Source organism: Doryrhamphus excisus, chromosome 20 (genome assembly GCF_030265055.1).
Source record: "Doryrhamphus excisus isolate RoL2022-K1 chromosome 20, RoL_Dexc_1.0, whole genome shotgun sequence".
Classification (NCBI taxonomy): domain Eukaryota; kingdom Metazoa; phylum Chordata; class Actinopteri; order Syngnathiformes; family Syngnathidae; genus Doryrhamphus; species Doryrhamphus excisus.
In genome coordinates, this window is record NC_080485.1 from 12,860,231 (window position 1) to 12,886,601 (window position 26,371).

The 26,371-nt window shown below is 40.2% G+C and overlaps 1 protein-coding gene and 1 long non-coding RNA gene across 2 annotated transcripts in view; one reads left to right on the forward strand and one right to left on the reverse strand.

Moving 5' to 3' along the window:
- On the reverse strand, window positions 1–23,614 carry LOC131108170 (uncharacterized). Its single transcript, XR_009120420.1, has 6 exons — window positions 23,526–23,614; window positions 22,437–22,771; window positions 21,438–21,560; window positions 2,727–2,849; window positions 2,576–2,645; window positions 1–192 (listed from the first exon to the last, which is right to left on the reverse strand). It is a non-coding gene; the product is annotated as an uncharacterized LOC131108170 (long non-coding RNA).
- The window catches only part of oprm1 (opioid receptor, mu 1), a 22,166-nt gene continuing 15,297 nt past the window's right edge, over window positions 19,503–26,371 (forward strand). The window contains exon 1 of the mRNA XM_058058998.1: window positions 19,503–19,954. Within this exon, the coding sequence (XP_057914981.1) occupies window positions 19,677–19,954 (278 nt within the window). The 5' untranslated portion in view covers window positions 19,503–19,676. The remainder of the gene's footprint in view (window positions 19,955–26,371) is intronic.

The following is a 26,371-nucleotide window of genomic DNA, read 5'->3' on the forward strand; positions in this document are numbered from 1 at the left end:
TCGAAGGGGGTGGGGGGGGAGAAGCCAGATAACTTCCACCCTGTTCCTCCTGAATGTTGACATTTAGACTTTTCCAGCCTTGAAATGCTAGCATTTATTCCGTTGTTATTCCACAGTTGTCATCTGTCATTGCCCGACATGTGGAGTCATTCGTCAGTAAAATGTCAACCTCCTTCCAACCGTGGTGCTCTGCTGGAATTAGATAAACGTATACATATCCATTCTGTATCTCTGTTCTGCAGTTCTCTGTCATAATGACTTCAGATCACTCAAATGTAACAAGGTCGTTTTTTATCTGTATTTTGGCTTTGCTACAACGCTTGCTTTGAGACTGGAACGGATGTTGCAAGAGTAGAAGATTTCACCAAGAACAGCACCAAATGTTCTTCTCCGCTTTTATGTCTTTTTAATGATGTTCTCAAAGTGTCACAGTAATATGAATGTTGATGAGCACCAAACATGAGAAACATCTATCATGGTCCTGGAAATTCAAATAACGATCCTTACCTTTTTGGAACAGGAAGAGCCTTGAACGCCTTCTGTTTTGCTTCTAACATACACCGACTGCAAAGCCAGAAGCTAGGCTATACGTATGTAGGTATGGGGGCACTGTCACGCTGCACAGTGACATGTGTTACCTTGTGTGTCGGTTTGGGGGTACGCCCAGTTCATGTTGTTATTTGGACTCTTACTGCTCTCTGTGTGCATCTGCAGATGTGGACCTCCTTTGAGTTGGGCGGAGCTACCTGACGGGTGCAGCTGCTGACAATCAAGCTAATTCCCGGTTCCCTTCTTAAGGCACTGAGCTGCGGCAGGAGGGTGCTGGATTATTCCTTTGTGGACGTGACAGACTAACTCCTGTACCCCCTCCAGCGTTACTCACGCCTCGGCCACGCACCCTCCTACCCGTCCGGTAGCCCGCTGGCCTCTAAGACTGCTCCCTGTTCTCCCTTGTATTTTGTGTTGTGCCTGTGTGCACCCTTCCACGGAGCTCCCTCTTTTGTGCTTCGGCGCCTTTTGTTTATTGAGTCTCCTCACCCGAACAATTAAAGCAGCTTAACCTTACCTGAGCTTGCTGTGTCCTGCATCTTGGGATCCACCCTCTCCGCCACACGGTCAGATCGTGATAGGCACATTACTCCATGTGAATAAAATGTTAATTACATCATTGACATACTGTATATTTGCCGAGCGTAAGGTTGTTTTTGCCACTTTTTTCATGAACTTCATCGTGTACAGTTATCTTTTTACATCTTGACATTGTTTATGTCTTGACACTTTTTATATTGATGTTATTGAAAATAAGAGTTTCGGTGCACATAAACTTTAAATTACCATATTTTCCGGACTATAAGTCGCACTTTTTTTTTTCATAGGTTGGCTGTTCCTGCGACTTATACTCCAGAGCGACTTATAAATAAAAAAACTGTTTATATTTGTAAAAATTTATTTATTACCGTATTTTCCGGACTATAAGTCGCACTTTTAGTTCATAGGTTGGCTGTTCCTGCGACTTATACTACAGAGCGACCTATAAATAAAAAAACTGTTTGTTTTTTTTATGTATTTATTACCGTATTTTCCGGACTATATATCGCACTTTTGCGACTTATACTCTGGAGCGACTTATAGTGCAGAAAATATGGTATAATTTTATATTTTCATAAGTTGGCTGTTCCTGCGACTTATACTCCAGAGCGACTTATAAATAAAAAAACAGTTTTTTTTAATGTATTTATTACCGTATTTTCCGGGCTATATATCGCACTTTTATTTGATAGGTTGGCTGTTCCTGCGACTTATACTTTTTATGTTACATAAACACTGGACACCTTTTCTGTTTGTGTTTATTTTTTGTGTAGCTGAATAACCATTGTGTTAGCATATCTTAAACCTATTCAGCCTGTTCTCTATTCGTAATGTCTGTTTTGGTCAAGTAGTTTGGAAAATAAATTACCAGCAAAAAATGCGACTTATACTCCAGTGCGACTTATGTATGTTTTTTTTCTACCTAATTATGCATTTTTGGCCTTGTGCGACTTATGCGACTTACTCTGGAGCGACTTATAGTCCAGAAAATATGGTATAAGTCGCAGTTTTTTTCTTAGGTTGGCTGTTCCTGCGACTTATACTCCAGAGCGACTTATAAATAAAAAAAAACCTGTTTATGTTACATAAACATTGGACACCTTTTCTGTTCATATTTATATTTTTTGCATAGCTGAATAACCATTGTGTTAGCATATCTTACACCTATTCAGCCTCTATTCTTTTATTGTTAGAACTTGCCTTCCAAGAGGACGTAATGTCTGTTTTGGTCAAGTAGTTTGGAAAATAAATTACCTGCAAAAATGTGACTTATTTAAGTTTTTTTCCACCTAATTATGTATTTTTTATTTTTGTACTCCGGAGCGAATTCAGTCCAGAAAATATGGAATAACTCATTCGTCAGGGGGTTGGAAGACAAAGTGGATAAAATGGGAAACAGACTGATTCTTTATGGTTTTTTTGCATTTTGAAATAAAACTAAATGTAATGACAACATAATATAAAGTAAAAAAAAAAAAAAGATTACCTCCTCAAATTGGATAACGTTCACTGAAGCATGTCCTCTCATCTGCTCGCTCAGCTCAACCATTTCCTCTCTGTAATTAAAAAAAGATTAATTAATACCAAAGGGAGGCTATGAGGATGGTGAGCAGGGGACAATCATGACTACTCCTGACGTGGCGAGGATGTTGACTGGCGCCCCGTCGGGAGTCTGCCCCGACGAGACGGAGTCCAAATCTGTCATTGCGGCTGTCTCTCAGCCTCTTCAAATCGCAGAGACAAATTCATAATGGAACCCACTGGATAGTATGAGGGAAGCACAGAGATACTAAGAATGTGAAGCACCTCATATATCAGGCAAGCATTTTATTACTATACAGTATATCTTCTCATAGGACAGTACTATAAAAATGCTGTACATTTACTATGCACTGAACAACCATGGTGGGCTGCATGGTGTTTGAGTGGTTAGCGCTCAGGCCTCACAGCTAGGAGACTCAAATTCAATTCCTCGGCCATCTCTGTGTGCATGTTCTCCCCGTGCATGCGTGGGTTTTCTCCGGGTACTCCGGTTTCCTCCCACATTCCAAAAACATGCTAGGTTAATTAGCGACTCCAAATTGTCCATAGGTATGAATGTGAGTGTGAATGGTTGTTTGTCTATATGTGCCCTGTGATTGGCTGGCCACCAGTCCAGGGTGTACCCCGCCTCTCGCCCGAAGACAGCTGGGATAGGCTCCAGCATAAACAACACAAAATGGTTGTTTTACATGAAAATAACTATTTATTTACTAATATAACACAATTAACTATTTACAAATTTCACATTTGGAACTGAGACCTAGGTTCAATTCCACCCTCGGCCATATCTGTGTGGCGTTTGTATGTTCTCCCCGTGCATGCGTGGGTTTTCTCCGGGTACTCCGGTTTCCTCCCACATTCCAAAAACATGCTAGGTTAATTGGCGACTCCAAATTGTCCATAGGTATGAATGTGAGTGTGAATGGTTGTTTGTCTATATGTGCCCTGTGATTGGTTGGCCACCAGTCCAGGGTGTACCCCGCCTTTCGCCTGAAGACAGCTGGGATAGGCTCCAGCACCCCCCGCTGACCCCCCTCCCCGTTGACTCAAATAGTAACTCTGGCTGTACACTAACTGAAGTACAGTATATGCAAGAATACTTGATATAGTCTTATGATATACTATCATAAAAAGGCTGGCTGACATTTTCACATGAATAAATGACTTTGTTTTTCAAAGCTGCAGCTCTCACAGCCAGATATATTTCAATTTTAACAACAATGTCAATTGAAAACGGCGTAGCTGCGACAGCCAGGCTAGCGACAGCTGGCTCCTTCATCAAAATTTCTGTTCCAGAGAACCTCAGCAAGAAGACAAAACAGAAGAAAAAGAGAAACAAATAAAAAAACCAAAACCTCATACTGAGCAGCTATGAGGAAATGAAGGAGCACCGAACAATGGATTTCTTTTCTCCAGAAATGGCAGTGAATTATTACAAGAAGTGAAGTGTGGTAACACATTTCCTTTGTGTGATCAATGTGGCAACCCAGTGGAAGTGTCATCAGGGTGAAGGATGTGTCTTTCCACAAGTGAACTATACACGTTTATTTCCACAAGCCACCAATTCTATCTGGAAGCCTTTCTGCACATTCCAATACATTAGTTTTAATATGTCTATTTTATGTCTTGACATAAAATGTTTTGTTTTTAATTTGCAGAAATCTCTCTCATGGAATTGGAATGAATGGTATAGAAGAAATTCACTTTTGCATTGTTTCTTGGAAACGACAAGGCAGATCATTATAAGCAGCTGGTGGCAAACTTCCTAAAGTCCTACAAAGCCCTTACAAAGGCAAAATGTCACTGAAGATACCATCAATTTTCTATGTCACTTATCCTCACTAGGGTCGCAGGTCACATATGGGCATGCCCAGTTGAGTAATGGCTACTAGGAAATATATTGTTTACGATGCAAAGCAAAGCTAATTTTTTTTAGCTAAGTCAAGCGTCAGGCAGAAGTGGTTGGAGTTTCTGATTCCTGGCCAGCAAGAGAAAAATATGCTAATCTATCAGTAGCACACACAGAACTGTTTTGTGTACATGGGCCAATACAAAGCTGTACTAGCTGCCAAACAATGCTAACAATGCTACATACGTATGACTTCATTCATTCATACATTTTCTACCGCTTATTCTCACAAGAGTCGCGGGGGTGCTGGAGCCTATCCCAGCTGTCTTCGGGTGCCAGCCAATCACAGGGCACATATAGACAAACAACCATTCACACTCACATTCATACCTATGGACAATTTGGAGTCGCCAATTAACCTAGCATGTTTTTGGAATGTGGGAGGAAACCGGAGTACCCGGAGAAAACCCACGCATGCACGGGGAGAACATGCAAACTCCACACAGAGATGGCCGAGGGTGGAATTGAACTTGGGTCTCCTGGCTGTGACGCCTACATGCTAACCACTCGGGCCAAGGGTGGAATAAATCAAACAGACCCTTTGGTTCATAAGCAGGAAATCCATGGAAACACTACAGGAAGGGGTGCAACCTCTGGAAGATCTAGAAAGCTTTTTGTGCAGGATTTAGTGTGTAGCTGCTCTATAGGAGTCCGCAACTAAAAAAAAATCTTTAAAAAAAAAACCTGATAAAATACAAATATGATATCTCAGGATATTTTGGCACTTTTGGAAAACAGGAATGTTGTGACCACTAACTGGAAAAGCTTACAGTTGTTATAAGCTAGGAAATGTTGGGTTTTGTGACTTTGATACTTACAATAGATAGCAAATAACAATAATAATGTAACCCCATAGTGCATAATTTAGCTCAACCGGATGGGAGAGAGAAACTGTCATTTTCAAAATATGAAAACTTGTATACAAAAACTTGTTTTTCACTTCACTAATGCTACGAGTGCATGCATTATTAATAAAACCGTCTACACGATGAAACACATGATGAAATAGAACATCAGCAATACGGCGAGTGAAAATGTTTTGGCGACCCTAATAGGTTTCTTTGCTCGACAAAAAGGCATCAGAGTGTTACAGCTACTTTGGCAGAGGAAATGACCTAATTCATAATCGTTATCATTGCCATCTTCATCCCTGATGAATGCATTCAAAACAGTGGGGCGCTAATAAAAATGGCTACCGTTGAACCCAAGTCTGTTTATTGTGTGTTTAACACAATCCAGTGATGTTTTCTTTTTATATTGTAACGTCGATACCCAACCCAATAATCCAGTATCGGCCGATACTGATACCGATCAATGTTGTTGTTCTTATGAGAGCTACTTCAAAAAAATGAAATTTATGTAGCATTTCAAGCTAAACCTCCATGTCCACACATTAATCACACATAAAAATTAGTGTAATTAATGGACATTTCTGTTAAAACATTAACTTTGCCAGTGTGTGTATGTGTGTGTGTCCGCGCACAAACCTACACAATTCCCAGTGCATCTCAACATCAAAACATTGAAGCACAGCCCACGGCGCTTTGAGGAAATTGCATCGATTTTTGGCATTTTATTTTATTTGACGTTTTAGTTTTATTTGTTTTTGTACACATTCCAAAACTGACAGGAAGCTTTGTCATCGCCGCCTCCTCAGACGGGCATTCTGTCTTTCGTATTCAGGGCGAACCACCCTTGTGGTGGGTGAAATGTCTTGATGACATATTCGGTCTTGGCACAATTCAGAGCTGTCAAGTTAAAAGGGGAACGGCGTCATCGCATCTTTATGGACATTTATAGTTCTTTTAGACTACTATATTAATACCAATTTTTTTTATAAGTTTTGTTTTTTATACTGAAAATCTGTAAAAATATAAACATTTTTTGGAAAGAATTGCATTAGGAACTAGTTTAAATGTCTGCAAAACATCAGTATGTTGAACCTTCTTAGGTATACTAGTACTAAACATACATACATACTATACATCTCCACAAATATCCAGCAATATAGAAGCACAAATGTAAAAATTGATACTTGACACTTCATGGAGAACCGCTATGCAAAAAACAAAACAAACTCAGGCTTCGCTACGAAGCTAAGAATTGCATTAGGAACTAGTTTAAATGTGTTCAAAACGTCAGTATGTTGAACCTTCTTAGGTATACTGGTATAGTACTAAACATACATACATACATACTATACATCTCCACAAATATCCAGTAATATAGAAGCACAAATGTAAAAACTGATACTTGACACTTCATGGAGAACCGCTATGAAAAAAAACAAACAAACTCAGGCTTCGCTACACATCTTTTATACTGAAAATCTGTAAAAATATAATTTTTTTTGAAAGAATTGCATTGGGAACTAGTTTAAATGTGTTCAAAACATCAGTATGTTGAACCTTCTTAGGTATACTAGTATAGTACTAAACATACATACATACTATACATCTCCACAAATATCCAGCAATATAGAAGCACAAATGTAAAAATTGATGCTTAACACTTCATGGAGGCAACTCAGGCTTCGCTATACATCTTAAAGTCAGCTACAGACATGGTAGTGTGTACGTATGTTTGATTCCATCACCTATCACGTGTCATTCCAACATCAAGGCCACATTTTGGACAACAATAAGATATGTTAACCACCTGTAATATATAAGCATATATAAGCTTCTGTAAGCAGCATCAAAAATAGATGGATGGATGATGTTTAAAAAAAAACAGCAGTATATAAAACATGACACAAGGTCGTCATAATCTCAGCACTCCGCCATCTTGTTTCAAATCCTGCATATAAAACGAAGGACTGTCTCGCAATCATAATTGCAGTTCTTTCCGAAAAGTTTCTGCCATGTGCTTGAAGGTTTCGAGTAGGTGACTCACGTCCATTCACATCTCACCGATCCTTCAGTCTTTCCGCTCACGATGAAGGATGTTTGATTAAGCCTTATCGCTTTATATTCCTTATATTCCTTATATTCTAGATTTCATTGTTTATGGATTCATCTTGCATACAAAATACATAATACAAATGACAAAAATCTGCTTTATGTATCAACAGAAAGCATCCTGCACACCTGATTACTGCGCTGAATGGTAATCACATTAGTCTGTGTGCAAATGAGCCTAACAGGCTGCTTTTCTGCAGCTCAGCTCCATTATCTTATTGGTCCAGATGGAAATAACACTTGGCTGGTGGCAAATTGCCGGAAAAATAACACGCACTCCATGTCTTGGCACTGATCAACTGCTTGCAATTCTCTAATGATTTTCTTCACGCTTTCGAGGAAAATTGCGAGATTGGATTTTATTTTTGTCTTGCTTGTTGTTGCTCAAAAAGACCTAACTTATGTATAAAAAAATATGCAGTCGAACTTGATATAATTTACAATAAGAGTAGATCGATTGAGTGTGTCGTATTCAATTTATTCAATAAATATTTAATAGATTTAATAGAGCATTTTTTTCTAAAAATATTTGAGTTTTTTGTATGGATATTATTTAAACACTGGTACTTTTTTGTATTTTAATTCTTTTAAATATATAGTTATATATTTAATATATCTATGAGTATATACTCATGTTTATGAATATACACTAAGAAGAAGGATATATTGGTGTATGATTTGGATTGTTATTTATAGTTATATTATTGTTACAAAAGGTAACTAAATATGATTGATGCAGATTTTTTGAGTATTTTTAATTATTTAAAAAATTACAGTGGTGTGAAATGGCCGACCATTTTCCTTTGGGATTTTTTGGTAGATGGTAGAATACATGTTTCCATTTATCATAGCAAGTCTTCCAGGCTGAAGCAGCAAAACAGCCCCAGACCATCACACTACCACCACCATATTTTACCGTTGATATGATCTTTTTCTGAAACGCAGCGTTACTGCCTCAGTTAAGTTCAGTGTTCAGTGATTTGAAGAAAGGTAGAGTTCCAAGACGAAAACCACTACTGAACAAAAATTAAGGCTTGATGATCCCCAAGACTTTTGGGAAAATACTGTGTGGTTTTTACATGACAAAAGTTTAACTTTTTGTAAGGTGTGTGTCCCTTTACATCTAGCATAAAAGTAATGCTGCATTTCAGAAAAATATCATACCGACAGTAAAATATGGTGGTGGTAGTGTGATGGTCTGGCACTGTTTTGCTGTTTTAGGACCTGGAAGACTTGCTATGATAAATGGAAGCATGAATTGGTGACGTCAGACTGAAAACCAGTTTGGGTTCTACAGACGACAATGATCCAAAACACACAATTAAGTCCACTTCTGGAGTGACCTAGTCAAAGTCCTGAACTGAATCCTATTGAGATGATGTGCCATGACCTTAAAAAGGCTCTGAATGGCTGAAGGACAACAATTCTGCAAAGGTGAGTGAGCACAGCGCTGTAAGACGCTCAATGTTATCGGGAACGGGATGTGTAGCCACCAAAAACACCTCCAAAAAGAATCCCCAAACGAAGCAGGTACTCCGACGCTAAGCACATTAACCGTATAAAAAGATATTAGAGATGACTGCAGTGAAAAAGCCAATCAAGCCGCTCGGTGCGGAGGATAATGGAACACAAGACAATAGATGGAAGAACATGGCACAGCATCCGTGGCACAGCAATTTCCCCCAGAAGCTCCAACACATTTGCATACATCATGTATTCATTTCTTTGACAATGCCATGCCATGCCACACGCCTCCGCTTGACATGCATTAACTCATTAACAACAAGCATGGGAGTGTTATAGTACTAGCGCTACTAGCACATTTAAACTATGCATTTCTTTATTTCCCTCCCAAAAAAATTAAGTTCATGCACTGAGGTGAACTTTCCTGGAAGAAGATGTAGAAGCTGCCCGTTCTTTGCTTACGACAGCCCCATCTGGCTCGCTACGTTTGACAATATTTACACATCAGCAAGACAAAGGTTGTACACAGGCGGATGTAAGGGGCTTCCTGCAGGGAACAAATATGTAGCTCAGTGTCATCTATTTACAGACGTTAACAAAGTCCATGACGACGTCCTTCCTCTTTGCCATCATTTTCTTCCACGCTTCATTAGGCACACCTGCACTATCTCACGAGCGAGTCTGCCTTTGACTAAGATAACATCGTGTGTGTATGAATGCTGAAAAGATGCAACTGAAATTATTTGAAAAGATGCGAATATTGAAATTTAGGAGTCGTTCGGAAGCTGAAGCTGGACTGAAATGCTGTGGAATATTTTGTGAAAATGTCATCGCAATTCTCAGTTGCCATATGTAAGTGGTGGGGAGGGACAATGTAATAATAATAATAATAATAATAATAATAATAATAATAATAATAATAATAATAATAATAATAATAATAATAATAATAATAATAATAATAATAATAATAATAATAATAATAATACATTTTATTTGTATAGCGCTTTTCAAAATGCTCAAAGACACTTTACAGAAGAATGGAGTTGAATATATGATTTGGCTGGTTTTCAGACACAATAAATAACGAACTTTCAATTTTAATTGAGTTTGGTGTCCATTATTAATTATATTCTGAATAAATAACCTTAAATAACATTTGGGATATTAGGGATTGAAATTTAGTAGTCGTTCGGAAGCTGAAGCTGGACTGAAATGCTGTGGAATATTCTGTGAAAACGTCATCGCAATCCTAAGTTGCCATATGTAAGTGGTGGGGAGAGACAACATGACTTGGCTGGTTTTCAGACACAATAAATAACAAACTTTCAACTTTAATTAAGTTTGGTGTCCATTATTAATTATATTCTGAACAAATAACCTCAAATAACAATTTGGATATTAGGGATTGAAATTTAGTAGTCGTTCGGAAGCTGAAGCTGGACTGAAATGCTGTGGAATATTCTGTGAAGACGTCATCGCAATCCTCAGTTGCCATATGTAAGTGGTGGGGAGGGACAATATGACTTGGCTGGTTTTCAGACACATTAAATAACACAAACTTTCAAATTTAATTGCGTTTGGTGTCCATTATTAATTATATTCTGAATAAATAACATTTGGGATATTAGGGATTGAAATTTAGTAGTCGTTTGGAAGCTGAAGCTGGACTGAAATGCTGTGGAATATTCTGTGAAGACGTCATTGCAATCCTAAGTTGCCATATGTAAGTGGTGGGGAGGGACAAGATGACTTGGCTGGTTTTCAGACAAAATAAATAACACAAACTTTCAACTTTAATTGAGTTTGGTTTCCATTATTAATAATATTCTGAATAAATAACCTCAAATAACATTTGGGATATTAGGGATTGAAATTTAGGAGTCGTTCGGAAGCTGAAGCTGGACTGAAATGCTGTGGAATATTCTGTGAAAATGTCATCGCAATCCTCAGTTGCCATATTTAAGTGGTGGGGAGGGACAATATGACTTGGCTGGTTTTCAGACACAATAAATAAGACAAACTTTCAACTTTAATTGAGTTTGGTGTCCATTATTAATTATATTCTGAATAAACAACCTCAAATAACATTTGGGATATTAGGGATTGTCTTGTAACAATATGCCAGACATTCTAATGTCCCTGAAGTCATAATGCTTTCTATTGAATTGCAGGTGACTGCAACTTATCGTCCATTACTGTGATGTGAGTGATGCTGGCAACATAATTGATCTCTTTCATCTTTCGTTGATTTATTGCATGAAGTGCATAGGCTCCGGCGCTCATTCATCCTGTGCTGGCGTTCTCTGAGCAAAGACTCGCTTATGGTGTATCTAATCGCTGCTGGCTGTTGTTGTCAAATGGTTTTGACCGTGTCGTCCTTGAACACAGCGCACCAGTGTGTTCCATCACAATGACAATGCTGGCGAGGGACAGCCTCAGGTTCTGATACAAAGCTGCTACAGCTTGTTGTTTACCATTGAAAACATCAATGTCACATGTCCTACTAAGTATTACCGGGACTACAACTCTTAAACTTTTACATCACAGCATATCATAGCCATTCCACGCATATAAATACATATATATATATACACTATACAGTAAAAGCATAAATTAATCACTGAGTTATCAGAATATTCTCTCAGCTTCCATGTTCTAATCTTGCCTCACTTGCTACTATAAAACCTGTTTACTTTTGACATATGGTATTTAACATTAGAAAACTACAGAAATTACCTAACACCAACTCTTCTTCTGCAGGGACTTTAGCAAGCTAAACAGTTAGCCCGGAATTTGTTCCATTTAAAAATCCCAAAATTTACCACTTCCACACACAACGAGAGGATAACTTCTTTTCATTCTATCATTTGGGACATGCCATGGTTGACTTCATGACGGTGTCAATGTTATGTGTTATTACCGCCACCTAGTGACCAGAATACTAAATATCACTTGTATTTTGATATGTTTTGACTAATTATTTACCACAAAACAGTTCATTTTTTTATTAATTCCTGAAAAAACACAATATAGTGAGGGAGCAATAATCGAACCGGGATTATTGCGAGGGACAACTATACACATTTATATTTATATTTATATATTTTAATGTATCTTTTACTCTGTTTACTTGCTTTTATTCAACTCCATTCTTCTGTAAGGTGTATTTGAGTATTTTGAAAAGCGCTACACAAATAAAATGTATTATTATTATTATTTATTATATGGCTTCACAGTTTCAGGGGGGCCATCTGAGGGCAACCATAACCGTGATGTGGCCCACAGTTTGATGCCCCCTGTGTTAGTACTTTGTACCATCTATTTTTGTTTCTGTTTTTTTCCTTCAACTTGGAATCAATACAGTAAGTTTCTGGTGGAAACATTTTCAACACCTTACTGTTGTATTGTGGACTGGATTATTTTTTATCTCCGATTATTGTCGAGTATTGAGGACATCTACCATCTGCTCTCCTCTCATGCTGCTTTAAAAAACATTTTTTTTTTCAAAAAGTCATCTTCATTTTGAGGCTTTCTTTGTCGCCTTTGTTGACACTCGGTTATGCCTCCTCGCACATTACAGCCCAATTGTTGCGCTGTGTTTGCTTCTTCATGCGTGTCCTCTTGAGCACAAGAGACAGACACACACACACACACACACATACACACACACACACACACACATACACACACACACACACACACCATGAAGGATCTAGCCTCATCAAGCCAGCACGGCACCAATAAAACCCAATAAGCACTCTCACGGGACTGCTTCAGAGTGATGCATTCACTTGCAGTCTGGATATTTGAGTGCTACTATACGTCAAGACAATTGTTGGCATCCATCAGCGTATTCTTTTTCTTAATAGAAACATCTTCCATAACTTGAAAGCTTCACTTCTGGCCCAAAGCACCTCACGGCTTGAGGTTGTACATTTCCTGGAATAGAAACGCTCATTCATCAGATGAAGAGGAGCCATGAGTAATAAATATTTGTCCTGTCTACTTACAAGCAACAATCCTGCAATTCCACTGGCAAGCCAATGATGTGTGTGTGCTTGCGTGTGCGCTATCACGCTAAGAATATTTTCCAATGCGTTGAGTCATTTGTCACAAACTCTTGGCTGTTTTTTTTTTTCCTCCCCTGCAGTTTCGTCCTTTCCGCACTTTGTCTTCTAGTGACATTTGTGTGGAAAATGGCATCACAAACACTCTTGTCTTATACAGGATCTTTGACTGGCTGAGCACGTCTGTCTTAAATTGGATCTTTGACTAGCATTTTTGCAGTAGGTCGACAAAAACAGAAGAACACACCTGTCATTTGGGGTATCTTCTATGAGTTTTTGCAGCAGGTTCTCAAAAACAGCAAAACACCCCTGTTGATTAGTGTTTTCATTCAGGATTCATTTCCAGAATCTTTTAGGAGTGTTAATGCAGCAGGTTCTTAAAAACAGCAGAGCACTCCTGTTGAATGAGGTTTGCATTGTAGGTCCTCAAAAACAGCAGCACGCTCCTACCGTTTTTGCAGAAGGTTCTTAAAAATATATAGAGGATTTTGGACTGGTTTGTTGCAGTGAGTCCTCACAAACCCGCAGAGCCCTCATCTGCTACAATCATCTTTTTGCACATGGTCAAAAACAGCAGACTGCTCCTGTATTTTACAAGCACCTTTGCAGTAGATCCTCAAAAACAGCAGAGCACTCCTGTTGAATGGGGTTTGCATTGTAGGTCCTCAAAAACAGCAGCACACTCCTCTCAGATAGAGTACCATTTTTGCAGAAGGTTCTCAAAAACATTTGGGCTGGTTTGTTGTAGTGAGTCCTCAAAAACAGCAGAGCACTCATCTGCTATAACAAGTCTTTTACAAGCATCTTTTTGCACATGCTCAAAAACAGCAGACTACTCCTGTCTTTTACCAGCACTTTTGCAGTAGATCCTCAAAAACAGCAGAGCACTCCAGTCATATAGATGATCTTTGAATAGTGTTTTTGCACTAGGTTCTCAAATATAGCAGAACATTCCAGTAAAGTGGTGGATATCTGACGAGTTTTTGCAATAGGATCTCAAAAACAGCGTAGCACTTTATTCAAAAGAGGGTCATTTTTGAAGTAGGTTGTCAAAAACAGCAGTTAAAGTTGGGTACGAACACTGAGATTTTTTTACCCGGGGTACTCGAACGCCTCACGTGAACAGCCACAGCCAGCGGTACAAAGAAAACATGACTTCCAATCCTACAACACACCATGTGTGACGCAGATGGAGACTTCGTTTGTGTATGACTTTCTGACATTGCACACACAGACGTGCATTTTCTATTCTTCCTTTCACCTCATCCTTTTTAATAAATGTTAATGTTAACGTGAGCTTGAATAATCTTAGCTCTGTGTTGCTGTTCATTTTCGCTTGGTGCATAATATCATGACATATATGTGCGTATGTCATACGCCTCGTGTCGAATGAATTTCTCTATCGATTTCTGTACTGGGCTACACGGCGAATGAGTGGTTAGCGTGCAGACCTCACAGTTAGGAGACCAGGGTTCAATTCCACCCTCGGCCATCTCTGTGTGGAGTTTGCATGTTCTCCTCGTGCATGCGTGGGTTTCCTCCCACATTCCAAAAACATGCTAGGTTAATTGGCGACTCCAAATTGTCCATAGGTATGAATGTGAGTGTGAATGGTTGTTTGTCTATATGTGCCCTATGATTGGCTGGCGACAAGTCCAGGGTGTACCCCACCTCTCGCCTTAAGACAGCTGGGATAGCAACCCCTGCGACCCTTGTGAGGAAAACCTGTTGAATTAATGAATTTCTTTACTTTATGTACCTATGTTTATTTACACATTTTTGACCGCAAAAGAGCAGAAAGATTCAGTTAGCATTTAATCCAGTAGCTCCTCAAAAACAGCATAGCATTCCATTGATGATTTTTGAATAGTGTTTTGACATTACGTCCTCACAAACAACAGGACACTCCAGTCACAGAGGATCCGTGGCTTGGTGGTTTTTGTAGGAGAACCTCAAAAACAGCAGCGCCTAATTCTTTGGCGTACCAAACTGAAATGAACGTTGTCTTGCCCATTTTGTGTCCTAAAAGTTGGGCAATGTAAACATTCTTTAGGAAACTAGAAAGTTTAATTTAAAAAATGTATGCTATTTTTATACCACTTTTGCCGACTGATTTGCCACTAAATACCGCATTCATCATTCAACCATGCACAGGAAGTTACTTGTCTATTTGGAACGCAACATGGTCTAGGGAAGCCGTGCGCTATACAACACACACACACACACACATATACACACAACTTCACGCTGATTACTCGTGGAGCCTGTGTCCATGCTACTAAAACTGGAAATAATGTTTGCTGTCACCATGGCAACACAGCATCTTCTGCTCCCTTCCCAGTGGGATTGAACTACACTGTATTATATTCACTTCAACCAAATAACATGGGCTTTTTTTGGGGCATTGAAAATGACAAAGCTACTAATAACCAATATAGTTCATGGTAAAAAAAAATAGTTCCTGTGTAGCCGTAGTGAAGGTCTGCCTATATTCGCTATATTTGTCAGCGGGGGGAAATGAAAGTCAGCCGCCTTTGCTCTGATTAAAAGCTCTAAATCTGAGCTCATCCGTCCAATTAACTGGACCCTTTGCGCTCGCAGAGTGTGCTGCGCATGAATAAATCAATAGGATACATTACAAAATAAGAAATATTTTTAAAATTACAGAAAAAAAAATACTAAAATTGATTTTATGACAACAATCCTCCAATCCTTGATGTAGTTCAGGGGTGTCAAATCTTGATTCTGCCAGGCCAGCTTCCAAAAAAAAAAAATCATCACGTATCTATTATAGATCCCATTTAATATTCTTATATGCCGTACAAGTGTAAAAAGAAGTTAACTGATGTGACGTAAAACTAATAAATCCGTCATGCTTAGCTTTGATGGCAAGTGACGCCAGGTAGCATGTCCTCTTTTAACATTCCTGACTGCTATGCAAGTGTAAAAAGAAGTGAACCACTGATACTCAACCTTAGCTTTCTTACCAAGAGCTGCTGTGTGCGATTGTACCTGCAACCCTTACTTGTACACTCATTAGTATTCACAACAATGTAGTTTCCTAATCAGCGTCGGGTGTTTGGTTATTTATTTATTTATTTATTTTAAGAGTACAGCTAATCAACAAACCCTCCTTCTTGCTGCTCCATTGATTTTTTTTTTTTTTTAACTCGGAGATCGATGCAGTTTTTCTTTGACTGGATTGTGCTGATTAAATCAACTGTAAACTTCCCAACAATGTCATCCAGGACTTGTCAGTTTCTGACCACCCCTCTTGTGTCTCTTCGGGGGCTGTAATGAGACCAGGCGGGACATTATCTTGATTAAAATCAATCTCAAATGGATTACCATCGCTCGCTCATTACTACACTGCATGGCTGTCATACAATAACGCAAGAATCTAGCCAACGTAGAGTTAGATACCGTAGACGGAAAACAGAGCACTCCTGTTGGATGGGGTTTGCATTGTAGGTCCTCAAAAACAGCAGCACACTCCTCTCAGATAGAGTACCGTTTTTGTAGTAGGTTCTCAAAAACATATAGAGGATTTTGGACTGGTTTGTTGCAGTGAGTCCTCAAAAACAGCAGAGCCCTCCTCTGGTATAACAAGTCTTTCACAAGCATCTTTGTAGCACATGCTCAAAAATAGCAGACTGCCCCTGTCTTTTATAAGCACTTTTGCAGTAGATCCTCAAAAACAGCAGAGCACTCCTGTTGAATGGGGTTTGCATTGTAGGTCCTCAAAAACAGCAGCACACTCCTCTCAGATAGAGTACCGTTTTTGCAGAAGGTTCTCAAAACACATAGAGGATTTTGGACTGGTTTGTTGCAGTGAGTCATCAAAAACAGCAGAGCCCTCCTCTGGTATAACAGGTTTTTTACAAGCATCTTTGTAGCACATGCTCAAAAATAGCAGACTGATCCTAGTTTTTACAAGCACTTTTGCAGTAGATCCTCAAAAACAGCAGAGCACTCCTGTTGAAGGGGGTTTGCATTGTAGGTCCTCAAAAACAGCAGCACACTCCTCTCAGATAGAGTACCGTTTTTGTAGTAGGTTCTCAAAAACATATAGAGGATTTTGGACTGGTTTGTTGCAGTGAGTCCTCAAAAACAGCCAAACCCCCCTCTGGTATAACAGGTCTTTTACAAGCATCTTTGTAGCACATGCTCAAAAATAGCAGACTGCTCCTGGTTTTTACGAGTACTTTTGTAGTAGATCCTCAAAAACCGCAGAGCACTCCTGTTGGATGGGGTTTGCATTGTAGGTCCTCAAAAACAGCAGCACACTCCTCTCAGATAGAGTACCGTTTTTGCAGAAGGTTCTCAAAAACATATAGAGGATTTTGGACTGGTTTGTTGCAGTGAGTCATCAAAAACAGCAGAGCCCTCCTCTGGTATAACGAGTCTTTTACAAGCATCTTTGTAGCACATGCTCAAAAATAGCAGACTGCTCCTGGTTTTTACAAGTACTTTTGTAGTAGATCCTCAAAAACCGCAGAGCACTCCTGTTGAATGGGGTTTGCATTGTAGGTCCTCAAAAACAGCAGCACACTCCTCTCAGATAGAGTACCGTTTTTGTAGTAGGTTCTCAAAAATTTTGGACTGGTTTGTTGCAGTGAGTCCTCAAAAAGCAGCTACATAGATAGATGGATATCAGCACTTAGAAATGACGTAGAAATGACGATTTAGCCACAGAGAAACGTGTTGTCACTGCCCTGCTGTGACCGAGGAAATGATGTCCTATATAATCATCCTTAATGAACCTTAATTGGTGTTCTTTCTACACATTTCCATTCCAGAGTGGCAGACTTATCACAGCGGGCGCTGAGTCACTGTCTTTGTAGCCTTGCAAACATTGATCCAATCGCTCTAAATGGCTTTTCAATGGATGCAACAGTTGACAGGCAGAGCCAGCGAAAGTACAGAACACTCTACGTCACCCCATTGGACGAAAAACACCTTTCCACCGTTGGCATGGTCTCATGGACGGATTCAAACACACTACCATATGTTGCTGAGAACTAAAGGTTATTGTTGTTTTCCAGTAACTGTTACCCTGTTAAGGCATGGGATGTAAGGAAACAAGTCAGGGGATAATTAGTTCCGCCTCAATCTGATGGGAACCACTAATGGAAACCACTAAACGTGAAGTTTTGATACACTTTATTAAGTGTAACAAACAAGGAAACTACGTTAAATTGTTGGTTTCTTTCGGCTTTTTCCTGATTACGGCATCGCCACAGCAAATCTTTTTCATTCATTCATTTTCTACCGCTTTTTCCTCACGAAGGTGCTGGAGCCTATCCCAGCTGTCTTTGGGCAACATTCATACCTATGGGCAATTTGGAGTCGATTATTAACCTAGCATGTTTTTGGAATGTGGGAGGAAACCGGAGTACCCGGAGAAAACCCACGCATGCACGGGGAGAACATGCAAACTCCACACAGATATGGCCGAGGGTGGAATTGAACCCTGGTCTCCTAGCTGTGTGGTCTGCGCGCTAACCACTAGACAGCCGTGCCGCCCCAGCGGATCTTTTTTTATCCGCATATTGATTTTTGGCTTAAGCCCTGACGAGTTAAGTTAAGTTTCATGATGGGGAATTTACACTGGAGCCCAATTTAATCTGGATTCAATTTTGATTCCGGGTACAAAAATCGCCAGCCAATGACAGGGCACAATTTAGACAGTTTAGAGTCGCCAGTTAACCTAACATGTATAACCTAACGTGAATGTGAGAGGAAACCGGAGTACCCAGAGAAAACTGATCTCCTGACTGTGTGGCCAACATGCTAACCACTCGACCAATGTGCGGCCCTCTGAATTTGAAAAATACTCCTCAAAAGTCGAACCTAATAGCGCAAAATCTCACGAGGCTTCAATTAAAGTATTAGTATAGTATTAGTATACAGCTAGGAGACCCGTGTTCAATTCCACCCATCGGCCATCTCTGTGTCGAGTTTTCATGTTCTCCCCGTGCATGCGTGGGTTTTCTCCGGGTACTCCGGTTTCCTCCCACATTCCAAAAACATGCTAGGTTATTAGCGACTCCAAATTATCCATAGGTATGAATGTGAGTGTGAATGGTTGTTTGTCTATATGTGATTGGCTGGCCACCAGTCCAGGGTGTACCATTCTCTTGCCCGAAGACAGCTGGGATAGGCTCCAGCACCCCCCGCGACCCTCGTGAGGATAAGCGGCAGAAAATGATATTGTGTCCATATTGGTGAGTTTACACTGGACCCCAGTGCAATCTGGATCCAATTCGGTTTCCAGGCACAACAATGCACATTTTCTTTAGATTTCTGCATATTTGGATTCTCAACATCCACCCAAAACGAACGAAAACAGCGAGTGTCTTCCTTGTGGAGGTAAAAAGGAAGTTGTTGGAGTTCTTCCAATAGGAGGGAAGAAGTGAGAAGGAGAGGAATGGGGAGGGAGGAAGGAAAAGACGCCAACTATCTTTTTCACGCCTCTCGTCCCGCACACGCCTCACTCCAACTGCCCCACCTCCCGCATTCCCTGGCAGGCTCCACTTTGGATCACAACCGTCTTCTTCACCACCACCATCACCACCACCACCGGGGCTCCGCCAAGCAACTCTGCCGGGGAGGAGGCGCACACACGCCGGCTTGAGGACCATGGAGAGCGCAGGCAACGTCTCGGGTGCGGATTACGGGAGCCAACTCGCAGCGTTTTACAACATCAGCAGCGTCGGTGGTGGTACTTTGTGTCGGAACCTGACCGGGGTCTCCAACGCTACGGAGGCGCGGTGCGAGAGCGAGAGAGCGCTGAGCGGCGGCCCGGACGACGGCGACTCGAACCCGGTGATCATCGCCATCGTCATCACGGCTCTCTATTCCATCGTGTGCGTGGTGGGGCTGGTGGGCAACGTGCTCGTCATGTACATCATCGTTAGGTGAGGCTTCCCTGAACAGCTCACGACATTATGGAAATGTGTTGTGTGTGTGTCTGCCTTGTTTATAATTCAACAGTGCGCGCGTCTGCCGACTCAGCAGCTGCTTGTGCGTAAAAATGCCTCCAACGGCGCGCCAAGATGATAGCTCACACACGTTCCTGTCAACCCACGGTTCTAGTCTATAAATTGCCATTTAACAGCATAAACAAGACCTCAGCCGAGGAAAACCTGACTGAACTTCACAGGTCCGGGTATCACAATTAGTCATTCAACCGCAAATTTTGAAAAAAAATGTGTCATAAAGTCACAAAAAACAACATGCGTGACGTCACTACACCGCAGGAAAGGTCACGTATCGTTTTCTGTCTAATTATTCCCACACGAGAGAACAGAAAAATATAAACAGAAAGTCATGTGACATAATTGGACTCACCTCAGAACTCCAAAGTGTTGTCCCATTACTTATGAGTGGCATATCTTAATACGTACGTATGTCTTGGTGTCCCAATACTTATGCATATTCTTATATATACAGTTGGCCCTCGCTTCATTGGGAATTTTTACAAAATTAAATAATATTTTGTTAGTGGTTATTATTATCCCAGGCGGGGTACACCCTGGACTAGTCGCCAGCCAAGTCGAGATTTGAACCCAGTTCTTCCCAATCTTCGGACTGTGTGGCTAATATGCTAACACAAAAGGTTTTTGTTATTTCATAATTATTTATCTCAAAATACTAGCATAGTATTAATCATAATAGTCAACATCATCGTAATAATAACACACAGGAAACTCTTGTGGCCATAATCTGGCGAAAACACAACTCTGAATCCCCCATGTCACTTCCTGTCTGCACGTCCCGAAGACATTTATTGAAACACACACAAGCACCAGTCTTATTTATGTCTTAAATAGCTTATTTTCTCTGATTATGTCTGCTGTATTGGCTAATACGAGCGTAAAGGTGGCTATAGGGGTGTTATTTCATGTCTAGAGGGCTCTAATGATTGTAAAAAATGTATATTTAGAAGGTCATCAATAGGTTTTATGTTATTTATGTCTTAAATAGCTTATTTTCTCTGATTATGTCTGCTGTATTGGCTAATATGAGCGCAAATGTGACTATAGGGGTGTTATATCATGTGTAGAGGGCTCTAAGGATCGTAAAAAATGTATATTTAGAAGGTCATCAATAGGTTTTATATGCTCTAACCATGAAAATATTCAATTTATTAATTGTGATTTTTACTCTGCTGAAATTCACTTATCGCAGTCAGATCTGCAACCAGTCGACCACGATATACATATCATACAAATTCATACAAACTATCTTTGGGATGCAAATATTTCCCCGGGGCCAGAGTTTGGACACCCCTGCCTGAAAAGGATGAATTAATGATCGGACAATCTTGAACTTAATGCACTTTTTTTCAATTTTTCCACTGTCTTTCACATGCAACATGGCTGACAGTCATTTGATTACCGTGCTGACTTGTCAGGTGACAAGTGGGCGGTCCCACATCTGTTCCCATAACACGCTGAGCTGAATGACGGCTGGGCTGCAACTATGGCCTTCATCGCCTATCAGCACCATCGCATGCAGGCTCTGGAAGGAGAATACCGGAGTCAAGGCAACCAAAATGTTCAAAACCCTCATGTGGAGCCGCTATAATCAACTGACTGAGCGAGCGCAGACCTCTGCCGAGGCTTCAACTTCAAAGTGGAACCAAATTGGTTGTACTTTGGGAGCCTTCAGCAAAGGACACAAACACACCAGAGATGACATCCGAGTCATTTTCAGTCTATTACATGCAAAGTGTGAGCGTTCGTGATGAATAATTGTTAGTGCAGTGCAGAGACCCTGAAGCGAAAACGCCAACAGATCATGTGACCTTTCAACATGAGGGGGTGTAGTCTCTTATGTTTCCCTGAAAGCGGAATAAAAAAAGGGCATTTGAAGTCTCGGTGAAGAGATGTGGACGTGACAGGAGTGAAAGGGCCTTAAAACATGAATTACTTCATCCAAGGACGGGGGGTGTCCAAATGTCACCAGGGAGCCATGTTCGGCCCGCAGCTCATTTGTTATCGGCCCTCTGCAGGTACAATTCATTCATTATTAATATGATATATGCATTATTAGGTATTGCATTGATCTGCTTTGTTGACTACAACACTGGGCTAATAAGTCATTGATTTCTTCAAATAGCTTCGCAAATATCACCCTAAAAGCAGTTTTATTTGACAAATATCTGGAAATGACGTTACCGGGTGCTAATGTGCGACCTCAAGTTAATTCATGCTAGCAGACTGCCTTTTACCGCACACATCAAACGGCAACGTAATGATCTTCTCTTTGAAAAACAAACTCCAGACTCGCACTGGTTAGCCTCCACTTGGCTAATGGCGCGTTGTAGGCATTTCCCGGCTAATAAAAATGCAGTCATTCCCACTTGGACGCTGGCAGACTCGGATGCAATCTCACCGGATTAAACAGAGACGAGCGAGTGAGGAGGTGAGGCGTTCCCCTGGCAACCCATCAGGCCATAAAGTGTAACTACGCTTCTTTATCTTTTCGCCTTCATCCCTTCATCCTTTTCCGTCCTTCCTTCCTTCTGCACGTTAGCCAACTTGGCAAACACGAGCGGAGGAGATGAAGAAAATCAACCGAAGAGTGTGTAGCGGAGAGCGTTGCCGTGGAAAAGGGAGTTTGGAGAGCAAGGGTGACTTCAGTGCTTCCTCCCCAGTGAGCAGCGCTCCATCTCTGCCTTCTTTTGATGGAGTCGCTCATCTGGAAGTTTCCACAAGCTTCAATATTGACTGTAAAGTGGGAGCCACGTGAAATAGTTATGTCAGTTACCTGTGATACGTAGCTGATTCTGAAGACATTGTAGCACATATTTAGTCAATGAAATGTACACAGCAGTGCATGGTTTTTTTCTTGCAGTCTTACAGCAGTCGCCTCTCATAGATTTTAATAACAGCCGCAAAACAGATGCTGACAATAAATTTAGCCAACATCCAAAGTGATGAGCATGGCTGCCAAAACCCTAACAGGATCATCATGCAAAGTGCCACTAATCTGTTTACTTGTCTTCTAATCAGGCTGTTCCTACGCTGATTTAGTAGCATTTTGCACAAAAAGCAAAAGCACTCAAATTAGTAACAACAGCTGGGGAAACATATCTTAGAATAATACTCATAATAATAATAATAATACTGGTTTGAAGCGGTCAAAAGTATAAAGGTGTGTTCAATTCCAAGAACACGTCAGGTTGGTGGATTTATTAAGGCTTTATGCTATAGTACTGTAACAACATACATACAATACAAATACACAAATAAATGATAAGTAACATAACTCATATTACATAAACGTAATGATGAGCCAAATGTACATTACATACAGAAACCAACAAGGAAATTCAGTAAATATGACGCTTACTACAACAATACTTGGTCATACAGTTAGCTTGAATGCTAACGTTAGCATCAATGAACAAAGGAGCCTGACTCAGCGAAAAAAGGGGGCACAAACAACCGCACAGCTCCCACTATGGAACCAAAACCTCACCTCTATGCATTCACGCACAGCATCGACCCCGGAGAAATGGTGGATGAAGCTCAAGAAAGCGTTAGAGAAGTCATAAATAGCTAACCGGCTCAACGGGTGCACTGTGGTGCGTTTACTGACCGCCGAACACAGTAGGACAAAACAACGCTTAAAGCTGAACATTATAGTGACACAAACCATGTAAATTATGGGCTTTCTAACAATGTTTTCATTCATAAATAATGATTTTTTTGAATTTTGCTAAATAAAACAAAAAATATATCAACACAAAATATATAAAAACATCTAAAGAAGAAGCAACTAATTAATGCACATAATGAAACACACCTACTCTAAGTCCTAAAACACCTCCAACAAGGTTTTATTAGACACATTCATGATAACATGTAACACTTACAGTATTCGTACGTACCAATAAAGTAGTTCTTCGATATAACAATGTTGAATACAATACAATAATAAGCAATACAATAATCAGGTCACATGATGCAAATGAAATGTTGTTGATGTTTTTTCCAGAAGGTTTTATTGGCTAAATAGGTTTTCTGTTTTCTGTTTTGCTGTTTTTATATCTTCAGAACGCACAAAACAGAGAATTAATATTTCAATTCCACATTTTAACTGATGAGACAAACATGCCTCAATGGGGGCTGCTGTTTTGGCTAGCAACAGAGTCCATTGTTAGCAATGTAGCTCTTTGATATTGAACTGACTTCATTGCTACTGATGGATTCAGTTACTACTGTTGAAGAGGAAAGGGCAGCCATGATGCTTTTGGCTACATGCTAATTATGTTGCCTCGGTAGGTGCTGCTGTTTTGGTTAGCGGCAGAGTTCAGTTAGGCTTACATGTGCTGTTGCTTAATTAGGTTGCTACCATTCTTTTTTTTTGTTTTTTAAGAGGGAACAGCGGTTGTGTTTTTGGCTCCATGTTAGCCACATTGCTATAGTCGGTGCTGCTGTTTTGGGTAGCAACAGGGATCAATTGCTTTTTTATGTCCTTTGATGTTGTTACGAGTTGTAGAAATCCTCCCACTGAGGATTGTAAGTGGGTTTTGAATAGAGGATAAGGGAGTCTTAAAGAACCCAAATTATAGAATGAGAACCAGATTGTTTATTATTCCTGACAACAATACCTAATACAGACATCCGGGCTTATCTGCAGTCCCTGTATGCCTACAAGTAAGCGGGTCTTATTATTGGGAAAATTCTGCTTTTCCTTTGTTGCAAAGCAAGTTGTCACATGCGTACTCGATGTTTCCACCTTAACTGTCAGATGTCACGTTAATCCTTTGTATTTGTGAGACTACGTGTTTGCTTTTATGTTTAGCTAGCAAAATTGAGCAAATACCTTCATTGTGCAATAGCTAACAAAGCTAAGAGCCGAGGTATTTGGTTCCTCTTGAGGCTACATGTTGGTTAGATCGTTTCGGTAGGTGCTGCTGTTTTGGTTAACAACAGTTCAACTTTTGTTGTCGTCATTTGAACATTCCGTTTTTTTTTTCATTTTGAGGTATTGTTTCTGCAGAGCAATTGGAGCTTGAACTCCAAATTGTACCACTTTCGCAGCGTTTGACCCGAGAGGTTTAATTTTCCTCGTTCCTGCGGCTTTCTTTTATTTGCTTTAAGCCTTCAACAAAAGATTGGGCGTTCTGTTCAGACAATTCACAGCATGGGGGAATTCTAACATGCCGCTCTTACTAAAGTGGAGAATTTGCACTCAGCCGGGGGCAAAGAGAGGGCGTCTGCCTTCTTGTTAGGGAGCCCATGAGGAGTAATTAATCGTGTAGATAGAGGAGGAAATAAGCCTCCGCTGTGGCAAGTGTCTTCATCCTGACTGGCAATCCTCGGAAGCAATCAAGCTGCGTCTCTTGACTACGTTTCCTGCATGGCAGGAAGCTGATGTATTGTGACAGAAGCGCGAACACGGGCTTTAAAAGCCAGGATCAAAGTGCACAACTTTGAGCTATTTTGCACGGCAGCTCCCACGGCTGGGGGCACGTAGACCCCCGCCCCGCTATCAGTCTTGTTGCCATGGCGGCCAAACTCTCAGCAGCTAAATTGCCGTGTTTTTTTTTTTTTTTTTTTTAATTGTTCTTGTTATTGCTGATGTTCTCCTGACCATCTCGGAATTAAAATGACAATACAAAGATGACGTCATTACAGATGGCTGCGTTTTTCCCCAAAAAGCATCAAAATATTGCAAGCAGCCGCTTAAAAATTGGTGTTTTCTTACTTATTCATGGAAAAATTATGCGTATTTGTTCTGATTGACAGCTTCATCATTACGTCCGGTTCAATCAATACCCTCTTCTTGTAAAAATAAACAACAAGGCAAATGTGGCAGGTCATCGATCAATGTGGAAGTAAAAGGCATATTTGTTTTTGTTTTTTTTAATGAATACAAAATTCTATTGACTTATTTTGACGTATTTTTCCATTATTTTTTTTTTACAATCAAGGCCTCACAGCTGGGAAACTCAAGTTCAATTCCACCCTTATAACTCAGGATGGGAATATCGTAAATGTTTCAAGTAACAACGCTATTTCATTGACCGCTAAGTCTACAATAACAAATGTCAATAGAATCAATATAGCAATAAAAGTGCTGCGGCTGTAGGCAACCTCCCGATGCCATTTTTTTTGCACTTTATGTTGTCACGTTTTAATCTTGCAAGATTAAAACGTAACAAGATTTCTCGTTCCTGTGGGCACAAGACTTAATTATTAGACTTAATAATTAATCACACAATAAATGAAAATGGGGCTGTACGGCAGTTGAGTGGTTAGCACGATCCCACAGCTAGGAGACCCGAGTTCAATTCCACCTACGGCCATCTCTGTGTG